General features: G+C 48.3%; 1 protein-coding gene across 9 annotated transcripts in view; it reads right to left on the bottom strand.

Annotated features, from left to right (window-relative positions):
- TENM4 (teneurin transmembrane protein 4) overlaps nucleotides 1–12202 on the bottom strand; it is a 2454724-nt gene that overhangs the window by 225048 nt on the left and 2217474 nt on the right. For all 9 annotated transcript variants that reach the window (XM_080687404.1, XM_080687408.1, XM_080687411.1 and 6 more), the window contains one exon: nucleotides 2207–2462. In XM_080687404.1, the coding sequence (XP_080543530.1) occupies nucleotides 2207–2462 (256 nt within the window). The remainder of the gene's footprint in view (nucleotides 1–2206; nucleotides 2463–12202) is intronic.

The raw sequence follows: 12202 nt of genomic DNA, 5'->3' as shown, positions 1-12202 counted from the left end.
CTGTCTGTTGGTTTTGTGCCATCAACCAGTGAAGGTCAGTATTGAGATCCAGAATTCTGATTGTGTTATCCATTATATTAGGTACCTCTCCCCATTTTAGGCCATCTTTAGAGGCACGGAGGGTCACGGAGGAAGTCTATCTCAAACATTTCATCTGGTTTTCAAGAATAAGTAGGACTTGGCTGGACCAAGCAGTGAAGAGGAGGGCAACTCTGGCAGAGGGTTGTGCAAGAGCATGTGCAAAGGCACTGAGGCGTGAAGGGAATGAGGTATTGGGGGAAGGTTGATAAATACACATGTATCTACACTTACTAATACATACACATCATACCATATGGTGAATATTATATGCTTAAGTATGGATATATGTAAAATGGTGTACATTAGTATATGACAACATGTTAACAATGGTTATCATTTGGTGATAGATCTGAGTGATTTTATTTTCTTGCTTATTTTCATTTCCTAACTATCCTCCAGCACATTTATTACTTGAATAATAAAGTATAAGGGAAAAAGAAATCAAAGTTCCATGTGGTTTGAGCAATGGATGTGGGAGGATGGAAGGTCAGAAGGGCAGGTGAGGCCTGGCTGGTGAAGCAAGAGAAGTAAGCTGGGGCCACCTTCGCATCTCAAACCAACTTCGTACATCAGGAAAACATCCCTGCTGCTTGTCTTCTACCTTCTGTTCCCTTGAAAAACCTGGAGAACCACCTACTTTGATCCTAAGTGATAAAAATGAGCATCCAAGCCAAGGGAGTGGCTGCCATGTTTTGTGCAGAGAATCAGAACCATTGATTATTTGCTGGCTTCTTTCAGCCACACACAGTCATTCAATAAGCATGTTGGAAATAATAGAGATCTGATTAAGCTACTTTGGATGGGATGCCATATAATTATCCCCCGCCCCTGCCCCCTTTGATAGCAAAGGAGGCACAGAGGGATATGTCACACATGGTTTTAAAGGCTGTCAACAAAAGCAATGGTAATTAAGAGACTGGAGATGGGACAGGTGGGGCTGTCTCTCTGAGAAATTTGCTTTTGGGTAAATGATTCCATAGGAATAAAGTGGAGTAAAAGGACATCGATTTTCTCTCACTGAACCCCACAGGCTCAACATGCAAATATCACAATCATGTTCTAGGCAGAGTCAGATGGTTATACTTTCCAGTATAATTTCCCTTCGTTAAATGAAGAATGATTTTGTCCTCTCCACTGATACGGGCAGGAGTATGAGATAACAGGATCTATGTTCCCCACTACTTTGAGAAATAGGGTAGAGGGTTAAGAGGTGCCAGCCTGGGACACTTCATCTCCAGTTTAGAGATGGTCCAGGTCCCCCAAAGTCCACACTGCTTGTCTCAGAGGGGTAGGAGGATGGGTAAATCTCATTTTGGTCTTGATATCTCTCTCTTTTCTCCAGGGAGTTTTGTTGTTTTCATAATCATAAGAAAATTTCAATTTTGGAAACAGAGTGGCTAATCAGAGGGAAGGAGGCCAGCTACTGAGTCCCTGAGCTGAAGGAAGCATTGCACAGGGTGGAGAGGTGGCAGGTCCAGGCCAGGAGAGACCTGACGATGGTGGCTGGGGTCTAGGGAGATAGCACTGCACACAGAGTCAGGCAACTAGGTTCAAATCTTAGCTGTGCATCAACTGCCTCTGTGGCCTGAGCTAGTCACTGACCCTCCAGAGTATGAAGGGGGTGGGCCAGCAGGAGAGGAGAGTCGGGGGAGGGGAGCAGAAGAGGGGGCAGAGCATTCACTAAGCACCCACCACAGGCCAGGCAGGCCCCATACCAGGCATAGGGGCACCACATCATAGTAGGGAAGGGAGGAGGTGTGGACCCAATCATGGACTGACAGCCTGATTCTACCACATACCTGTGCTGGACACCTTCACACATCTCTTACAATGGCCCGCTCCAGCCAGTACATTCCCATTGTGTGGCCAAAGAAAGTAAGGCCCAGAGGGTGTAGCAACTTGACCAAGATCATACCTTTAGCAAGTGGCAGGCTAGACCTGGACCCCGGGGCTGTTTGATTCCCAAGCGCTCTTTTTTCCCTACTTCCATCTCTGGCAGCCAGAGAGCCACATCCCTAGGCTGCATACCTGACCCCAGCTCTCTAAGTCCCTGGGGTCTCAGCCAGGCGGCTCTCTGGCCACACGCCACCCCTGCACCCCAGCCCCAGCCCGCCCACCACCGTACCTGGTCTCCAGGGGGATGTTGCTGTTGAGCAGCCAGTTGTCCTGGGCATGGGCCGGCTCCTGTGCGCCGCTGGCAGGGGGCTCTCCCGAGAGCGAGTGGTCCGTAGGGGCCGGGCTAGGGTTGCTCCTTGGAGTGAAGTTGCCCCGGTTCAGGGAGTTAATGGAGGCCGCGTGGTGCTGGTTGGGGGTGTGGGCGTGCGAGAGTGGAGGCGGTGGCGTCCTGAGCCGCGAGTGGTTCTGCAGACCGCCTGGGTGATCTAGGGCACAAACACATGTGGTCAGCGGACAGCTGCTTGTGTCCCCCCCGCCCCTTGTATTCAGAGGTTGAAGTCACAAGTCCGAATGTGATGCCATTTGGCAGTGGGGTCTTTGGGAGGTAATGAGGTTTAGATGAGGACTGGAGGGTGGAGTCCTCATGATGAGATTCGTGCCCTTCTAAGAAGAGGCCAGAGAGTTGGCTCCCTCTCCCCACACCACGTGAGGATACAGCAAGAAGGCGACTGTCTACAAACTAGGAAGAGAGCTTCACCAGACATGGAATCTACTGGCACCCTGATCTTTGACTTCCCAGCCTCCAGAACTATGAGAGAGAAGTGTTTGTTGCTTAAACCTCCCAGTCTAAGGGACTATGTCATAGCCGCCCAGGCTAAGACAGAAACTGGAACTGAGAGGAGGAGTGATACTCGGACAAGTACCTAGAAGTGTGAAAGCAGTTTGGGACTGGGTAATGGGGAAGGTGTGGGAGAGTTTTGAGATGCCTGCTAGGAAAACTTATATTGCCATAAAGGGACTGTTAAGGAGATTCTGGTGAGAGCTCAGATAAAGAAGAGAGCAGTAGAAAAAACTCCCATCTTTTTGGAGAATAGATAAAAATATATGTACAAAATGTTGGTAGAAATATAGACAGGAAGGGCAATTCTAATGAGGTCTCAGGCAGAAATGAGGATCATGTTATCAGACAATGGAGAGAAGGTGATCCTTTTTATGAAGTGGCAAAGAACTTGGTTGAACTGTGTTTATGTTCTAGTGTTTTGTGGAAGTAGAAGTCCTGAGCAATGAAATGGGATATTTAGCTGAGGAGACTTCTAAGCCAAGTGTTGGCGTGGCTTGGTCCCTTCTGACTGCTTATAGTAAAATACAAGGAGAGAGAAATGAGTGAAAGAATTGATAAGCAAAAAATAAAAACAACCCCATAACTTAGACTTGAAAACTTTTCAGCCTGTTCATATTTAAAAAAAAAAAAAAATGAGAAAGCATATAGGGAAGAGAACTCCAAGGAGGCGGCTGATTGACTCTTTGATCAGGAGATTAATGTAGGTTAAAGCCATGGACCTTAGCAGCTGTCCCAGAAGGAGCACTGCCATTGTGAACTGAGGGGAAGGAGAAGGGATGAAGGGTAGCTGCTGGACTTCTTAGATTCTACAGGACAAGACTACAGAGCTATTAGGTTGCAAACTCACACTATTCTTAAAAAAAAAGGTGGGGGGGAGACTAGCCTGAAGCTGATTCAGAGATCATCAGGACCACTGCTCAGTTTCAACAGGCCAAAGACTAAGATAATTTGTGTCACTTAACCTCCTTGAGCTTCAGTTTGCTCACCTGTCAAATGGGGATGAGCTTATAAGGGAATCAGAGCTACAGTGATAGCAAACGAGGCAACTGATGGGAAGGAAATATTGCTGAAGTTCACAGTGTACAAAGCATTCCTCTTCATTAGTTCCCCATGAGAATCCTGCATTTCATAGAGGAGACAGAATCAGGGAGCACAGAACCCACACCAGGTGCTGTGGTATCCCAAAGGCTGTGCTCTTCCTTGGCCCAGGAGACCGCTTTCTGGAAACTGTCAAGCTCAGTTAAGTGTGAGGTTATCACTGTTAGGGCTATTTTTAGTGGAAGATGCATCACTCTTTGCTTTTTAGGTAACCCAATCTTTTATGCTAATGCTAACCCAATCTTTTAAGCATTATGCTAATGCAAACCCAATCTTTTAAGCAAGTCTGGTGGGAGTGGAGGAGAGGGCAGGGACAGAAAAAAAGGAAATAGAGACCCATCTGAGCGATCACTTCTTTCGTACAAACTGTTACTTCAGGATAAGACCCACTTGAGGTCTACCAAGTCCTTCAGAGTTTGATCCATACCTGTCATTCCAGCCTCATCTCTCATCTCTCATCAGCTCCCTCCCTGTACCCTCCACTCCAGCCACACTTTTCCAGAGAGGACAAGGGATTTGCTGAGGCAGCTCAGTGGCCAAAAACTCAACACCAATGAGGAAGGTACCCTCCGAGGATGTGCCAGGCTGTGGTCCTGGACCAGGAGGATGCACACAGGTGGCCCCTTGATGGGAGGGGAGAGAACCTGGGAGCCAGCAGAACAGGCAGAGGGGCCCACGCAGAGAACAGACAGCCTTAGACCAGGCAGAAGGCAGGAATGTGCAGGGTCATTTGTTTCTGTCTAGCTGTCCTCAGGCAACACTTTAATGGAGGCATTTGGAGCCTGGGACAGAAGCCAGCAGCAGAAGTGGCCTCCTGGGATGATTGAGTGTCCCCCTACCCGTGGCCCTTCAGGCTGTAGGCTGCAGTCCAGCTTGCCAAGCAGCGAGAGGGACTGTACCACTACCATCCAGTGGTCATCAGAGGCCAGCAGACAAGAGTGACCTAGTCCTTACTCCTGGCCCCACATTAGGAACCAACCTCCTCATGACATTTTACCTAATTGATATTCATAGTCACTGCCATGTGAGCACCTACTATGTGCACTTTCATAGCTTTAACTTTTCTAATCGTCACAACAACCCCTAGGGGGCAATATTATTGTCATTCCCATTTTATAGATGAGGAAGCTGAGGTTTACAAAACTAGTGATTGGTCCTTACTAATCTAAAGCTTGAATCCTGCCTACCAAACCATGGTGCCTTTGCAGAAAACACAGACATCTTCTTGACCATCTTAATTCATGGCCAAATGTAGGAAAAGACCCTCAGTGTAGACAGTAAGCATGGAAGGTCTGCTTTCTACTCACTATCAGGGCTGCCTGCAAGCCTACAGACTTCTGCTTTGTGACTAAGTGGAAAGGCTCTGGCTTGATAACTATTTGTAAGCACTGCTAAGAGTCCTGAAATGATGAGATTTTAACTGTAAAACCAGTGGTCACAGATATAAAAATCAAAATTCTAAAAGGAAATTCTCCTATGGGGACAGGAAACATCCTGGTCCATTTCCTCCTCCATTTTTTTGAAGCTCAGCTCAATTGCCACCGCCTTCGAAAGGCCTTCCTTGGTTTATCCTCCCTAAAGTTCTTTTTTCCTCCATTGAATGCTGACAGCAGGTGATCTGCTTCGCTCACCTTTTCCTTCTCCCCCTGAGCTTGCCTACTCTAGTGGTTGTAAAAAGTCCTGTCCCTTCTGTGCTCACAGATCCTTGATCTGGGCAGATGCTCCAGATGGGTTTACTGAGTGAATGGCTCGTGTGAGTGGCCTGGGCTGTCTGTCCAGGAGGATAAGGCTAGTGTAGAGGATATTTGTTTGCAAAAGATGATAGCCCACCATGGGCTCTCTAGGCAGTGGACCTACGCAGGCCTTTACTTTCTTGCCTGGAGCCCGAGTTCCAGATGCTTCAGCTGGGTTCTGTTTCCCTTCCCTCACCACTCCCACTGTGAGAATGCTTGGAAAGGGGACCTTGATGCTTTCCAGCTTCCCAAGGGAAAGGCTCTGTGCTTTGGGCCTCAGCTCAGCAATGGAAGCTCACTCAACCTCCTCCTCCCCCCAAAAAGACATGACTTTCTCAAGGAGCAAATCTTTCCTCTGGTCTCACTGGAGTGTCCTTTCTCTTCTATGACCAGGAGGGAAGGCTAGTGAAGGGCCTTCTTTTCTCCCTCCCCAGTTTACACTTCCATCTCTGGAGGGACACTCAGAACCAGTCCCCTCATTCAGCACGTGCCGAGTGCCTGTTCTGTGCCAGGTCCTGTAAACCGGGTGTTGGGAATACAACAGTGAAAGAATGAGACAGAGATGGCCTGAAATAGGAGGTCTCTTCTGCTTTCTACTCACTAGCTGGGTGGCCCCCAATAACTCACTCAGCTCCCTGGTCTCTAGTCTGTGTGCCTGTGAAAGGGTGCACACATTCCCATGTCACCACTTTCTAGATGATGGAAAGCAATATCCTTTGCTCAAGTGCCAAGTACACAGTGGACTGCCGTGTCCTGAGGGGGTGGACCCATGTGCCACTCATCTCCATATTCCCAGCAAATTTTTTCAGAATATGGGGGACAGAACTGCCAATGAGGTAGGTGGACTTTTTGCCTGGACAAGCAATGGCTTCTTTCCTGCTCCCTGGGAGTAAGCGTTATACATAGCAAAGCTGTGCTTTAAATTCCAATTTATATCCTCTTTTCGCAGATATAGCCACCAAGTGTATCTCTGAATCAAGCCCCTATATGAGTCATTTCACTGTTACACTGCACACCTGTCAGTAAAGGCCACTTGCTTATCTGAGTTTTACATGCCTGGTTTTCCAGGAAGGTGTTTTTATTCCACTACAAGTTGTTGAATATATTTATTTCCTTGTTCCCTCCAACACTGCAGACATATTTCATTTTAGATGCACAAAAATTCCCAAAGACCGAATCCTCCAGGCTGTGTTTCCCTGAACCAAGATCATAGTGAGGTTTCTTTAGAGCACCAGGCAGAGCAGCAGGTAATAGAAAGGGATGGCGTGGAGGCCTGGACACCTGGTGGCTGATAATCCCTGTTCAGGTTTTGATTCTGACACTTATGAGCTGTGTGACGTTGATCAAGTTACTTAACTTCTCTGGAGCTTCTGTTTTCCTATCACTACATGGAGATAATAGCCACCTTGTAGGATTATTATGAGAATGCATGTAAAGTGCTTAGCACAGTGCCTGCATACTAGTACAAGAATTTTTTTAAATGGTAACTATGAATTCCATGGTTATGATAAAGTCATGCTGATTGAATAAGTTGCAAAGTGCTTAAATCATCACCCTGATGGTCACCCTACGGCCTTTACGACAGGGGTTCCAAAGCAAGAAACCTTGAAAGGGAAACGTCTAACAGAAACATGGTCCTCTCTTACGACAGCTGAATCCACTCTGGGCAGCCGCTGGCTTCCAGGAGCCCTGGTCTCAGGAAGGTGCCTATCGTGCAACACGCAGACCCGAAGCCAAGAGAACATCTGCAGCCTGACACTCAGGACTGAACAAGGGGGGCTCCATGTCCTCAAAGATGGGGGCCCCTTTCTGCATTAGATAAGCACGTCAGAGCACACAGGGGTGCGGCTCTGTCCTGAGTTCAAGGTGTACCCCAGAGAGAGGGCCCAGGAGGCGGTTCAGTCAATCAGAAAAATTAAACAGCTCTCCACTGTGTGCAGGGACTGGATGAGTTTTAAGGTGAAGATGAGTCCTAACCTTGACAAATTACCAGTGTTTGCAGAGCAAATGTTCAGCCTTGCTCTGTCTCTGACAAGCTGCTTGATTTGGGGAAAGTCACTGAAGTCCTCAGAGTCTCCAATTTCTTTCCTATACACTAGAACACATCCTAGTAACCTATTAAAAGGAAGAGGAGGAAGAAGGGCTGCCACAGACTCAGTACACAGAGACTCAGAGATGAAACAATGATGTTTCCTGACTGTGAGCTGCTCACAGTCTAGTAAAAATACCAGACATCCCAACAGATACCAATGCAAAACAGTAATTATAATGACATTATAATAGCTCACATTTATTGAGTACTCACTATGTGACTGGCTCTACCTGCTTTGCTTATTTAACCCTTTAACACCTCTATAAAGAAGGTGCTATTGTATTCCCCACGTTATAGGTGAGGAAACTAAGCCACAGAAAGGCTAAGCATTTTGCCCAAGGTTCCAAAACTGTTAAGTGATGGCAGTCTGGTTCCAGAGTCTACTCTTCTTGACCCATGAAGTGCTTGTGTCGATGCCTGTCAAACAGAGGGCACTCCACAAGCATCAGCTACTATAGCCCTGTTAGCCTACAGGACCACCCCACCGGAGCCTCACGGAGCAGAGGCGCTTCCCGACTGGCTGGTGGGGTCAGGGAAGGTTGCATGAGAAGTGACACGTGACCTGGTTCTAAAGGGCCTTCTAGGCTGAGGAAGATGCACCTGTGAGGGTCCAGAGCCTGAGAGGGAGAGGAGAGGGAGGGAGGGAAGGAGGGAGAGACACCACTGAGGCACTTCTGTAAGGAGTGTGATGGCTGTGAGGGGCAGTGACAGGAGGGGAGGTGGACACACTGGTGACAGGCCTGGGTGGTGGTACCAAGAGAAAGGACTTAGCCTTTATCAGGAGGGTGAGAGGGTCCCCTTGGTGGGCTTGGAGCAAGGGAGTGCTTGAGGAATACTCCTGGTGGCCACGTGAGCATGACCCAGGCAGGGGCAGACTACAAACAGGGCCCAGACCCACTGCAGATGCCTGGCTGCTAGAATGCTAGCGGAGTACGTTGTTATTCTTTTATGAGCATGTTCATGAGAGAAAGATATAAACTTCCAGAACTTTGGCTCAGGCAAAGAATTCGAATGTGTCAATAGCCCTGCGATCTAAGGCCAGCACTGGTTCCAAGAAAGGATGCCAGGCTCGGTGCCCCTCATCCAAGCCTGTAAAACAGCCCACAGGCGCCCGAAGTTCTCCTTGCTTTGGAGTTAACGATGACCCCAGCGTGCACTGTAGTCATTAATCGGGCCCTAAAGATTGTCAGATATGAAAGATGCTGGCATTTAATTATCATAGAACACAAAACTCCAGCTGCCTCAGAATGCCAAGAGAAAGAGTTATTTGGCTTCCATTAAAATGCCATCGACTACCACTGACTTGGGATGGTGATGGAGCAGTGCTGAGAGCTTAGCTAATGAACCTTGGCCTGCACGACCAATTTGGAGAGGCCAGAAAGCTCTTTGTCACTGCAGTCGGCAGCCAGAATCTGATGGCCTGCCTTCCAGTCTCAGTTCTGCCTCCTTCAAGCTGTACAATCGCAGACAACTGATTTAAGTTCTCTGAGTTTCAGCTTCATCACTTGTCGAATGTATTTGGAAGCACCTTGCAAACTGTACAGTTCTGTCCAAGGGTGACAGATAATGACAATCGTTGTTATTATTGCTTCCACCCAGAATGAATAAAAACAGTGAGGTCCAAACTGGAACCACCAGTCTGAGCATGAGGTGAAGGGCTGAATTTTTTGTGGTGTTTTCTCTGCCCATTGATCCCTTCCCTGAACAAATGCTTTCTGTTCTCTTTTATGGCTGTTCTGTTCATTCGATGTCATGGCCAGTGTGCAGGGACTCCACATGGCACTTAGCCTGAAACCCTGATGGACTCACGGAGGGGGAGGGGCAGCAGACTGTGGGGCTTCCTGAGGCTGCCCTTTTAGGTTGTTTTTTTTTTTTAAAAAAAATGTTTTAAATTGCTTTTTAGAGAGGAGAGAGAGGGAGAAACATCGATGTGAGAGTGTAACATCCATCGGCTGCCTCCTGCACGCCCACTACTGGGGATTGAGCCCACAACCAGGGCATGTGCCCTGACTGGGAATTGAACCGGCAACTCCAGGTTCATGGGACAACAGACCAACCAATTGACCCACACCAGCCAGGCTGCCCTTCTAGCCTTGATAGGTAGTGAAAAGGAGAACCCTGAAGTCACAATATGGCTTGTTCATTTAGTCAGGGAAGACCTTAGAGAGAACACTCAGACTGTTAAAGTGCTTTGTATTTGAGGAATAGTAATGAGGGGACATTGTACAGTACAGTGGTTTTCAAATAGGGGAGCCTGGAAACAGGGAAGGGGTGTTTTCTGGTTGTTACAGTGCCGGGGAAGCACAACTGGCATTTGGCAGGAGGGGCCCAGAAAGCCAGCCACATGCCTGCACAGGACCCAGCGACCCTCAGGGGCATGCAGTCTAGTCAGCAGATCTTAGTCAGTTTGCCTCTCCCATCCCATCCCCAGTTTCAAATTGCTCTCTGCCCTTCTCTGTCACAGGAGGCTGACCCCTAAGGGGTCACCCAGGCTTCCTTGCTCCTAACCTTCCAGACAGGTTGGCTAGTTGTTAACATAGCAGGACACTGAGAGGTGGGAGGAGAGGGAGGTAGAGGTGCCCCCTGCGCCCATCCTCTGCAGCCTGCTTCAGGCAGTAGCCGCAATCCTGAAGGCTACTCCCACTTACAGACGGATGGACAGATGGAGTGGTGTGGGGAAGCTGCCAGGAAGAGCAAGAACTTGAACTGGGTACTGAAGTACAGACAGGATGGAAGTGGATAGGGGAGGGGAGGGCATTCTAGGCATCGGGAAAAGCAAAGGCCCCCAGGCTGGGAGACAAAGGCCCCTTAAGGAGCAGAGGTTGACCAGGGTGGAGCCTCTCAAGAGCCTGGAGCCAGAGGGGCGGGCACCTTCGGGGCTATTCAGAGGGCTTTTAAAGCCAAGTGCTAGAGTACTCACCCACAAGAGTGAACCAGAATCCCCAGGCTTCATGGAAATGCACATGGGATTCCTCTTCCAGCCACGAAGGCTCTCTTAGGGTGGGAGTGGGGGAGAGGCAGCCTGATATCTTGGACTGGACAGTGGAGGGAAGAGCAAAGTGTCAGAGTCTCTGCCAAAGGAGGGTAAGCAACACTGCTCTCTATTCCCAGGATCATGATAATTTGCAGACAAACTAAGCCAAGAGCATTGAAAGGTATCTGTTCGAAGCATGGTGTGTGGACAACATGGCCGGGCCACCATCTGAACCCAGAAGAACGAACGCTCAACATATATTTACCCAAACTTCATTCTTGTCCTTGTCTGTATCAGCTACTAACTGCTGTATGAGCTTGGTCAAGGCATGTTACCTATCCTACCCCAGTTTTCCCAACTGACAGATAGGAGGAGGAGGTGGTGAGAGTTCCCTCCAATTCTAAAATCAAGACTTTGTCATTCTTTGTGGATGAATCTGGGATATTTGTTAATAAACATCTGCTTGTAAATGATATGCCCTGCAAGTTATGCACTGGGATGTGCTGTGTGATGGGGCACCGAAGAAGGCATGGAAGAGACGTGCGGTGGGCCTTTCCTCTCCCTCCCTTTTTTCCTCCCCCCTCTCTCCCTGCTTCCCTGCTTTCATTCCTTTCAAAAAGGTCACTACAGGTAGGCCTCATGCTTGATACTGGAGATGCAGAGATGGATTAGACAAAGTCCCTGCCTGTAAAATCTGAACAGATTGCTTGGGAAAGGCCAGCTGCAGCCACAAGGGTAGATCATTTCTGGGTACATGGCTCTCACCCCAACTGAAAGCTGTGTCCACCTCAGGGCAGAACTTGTCCTGGGAAAGCTTTCTGATTGCCAAGTACGTTTTCCTTCCTTCCACTGTCACCTTCTTACCCTTTTAAAAAATGGTCTGACCCATAAACTGTTAGGTCAAGTCCCAGATCAACAAGGAAACATAGCTGACATGTAAGAGAGGAGTGTATGTGTGTGTGTGAGTGTGAGTGTTGGGGGTGGAATTCAGTTCAAAGGAGTGTTGGAGCAGATAAGCAGATCATGGAAATGTAGTAGGCTGCATTCATAGAGGTAAAGCACTAAGAACAAGGGAGGTGATGCTCATGCTGGGCTGATTAGCTGGAGTGGGTCCAGAGGAGGGACACCTGGATTGTGGGTCATCACACTATTGTAGAGGCCGATCTCCTCCTGAGGTCTCTGGAGCAAGTTAAAGGTGACCCTGGCTTTCTTTGATGGTGAAGGGTTTAGAAACTGTTCCTATGGGGTAGGCAGAGGACCAAGGCTGTTAGCTTAGAAAGAAGAGTTAGAGAAGGGCTTAAAAAAGAGTATGTGTCTAGGAGTCCAGGTGCAGTACAACCAATGTTTTGTTAGTTCTCCAAGTCTTGCCGCTTGCGCCACACAAGCTATAGCTAGGAAATTAAACATCCACTGACGTGCTATAGTAGTAGCCTAACACTGCAGAACTGTTCCCAGCTTTACTGTTAACTCACTCTGTGTCTTTGGGA

Source organism: Plecotus auritus (assembly GCF_963455305.1).
Source record: "Plecotus auritus genome assembly, chromosome: 9".
NCBI classification, from domain to species: Eukaryota; Metazoa; Chordata; class Mammalia; order Chiroptera; family Vespertilionidae; genus Plecotus; species Plecotus auritus.
The sequence above is the reverse complement of the archived record's forward strand: the minus strand, read 5'-3'. Positions and strand labels throughout refer to the sequence as shown.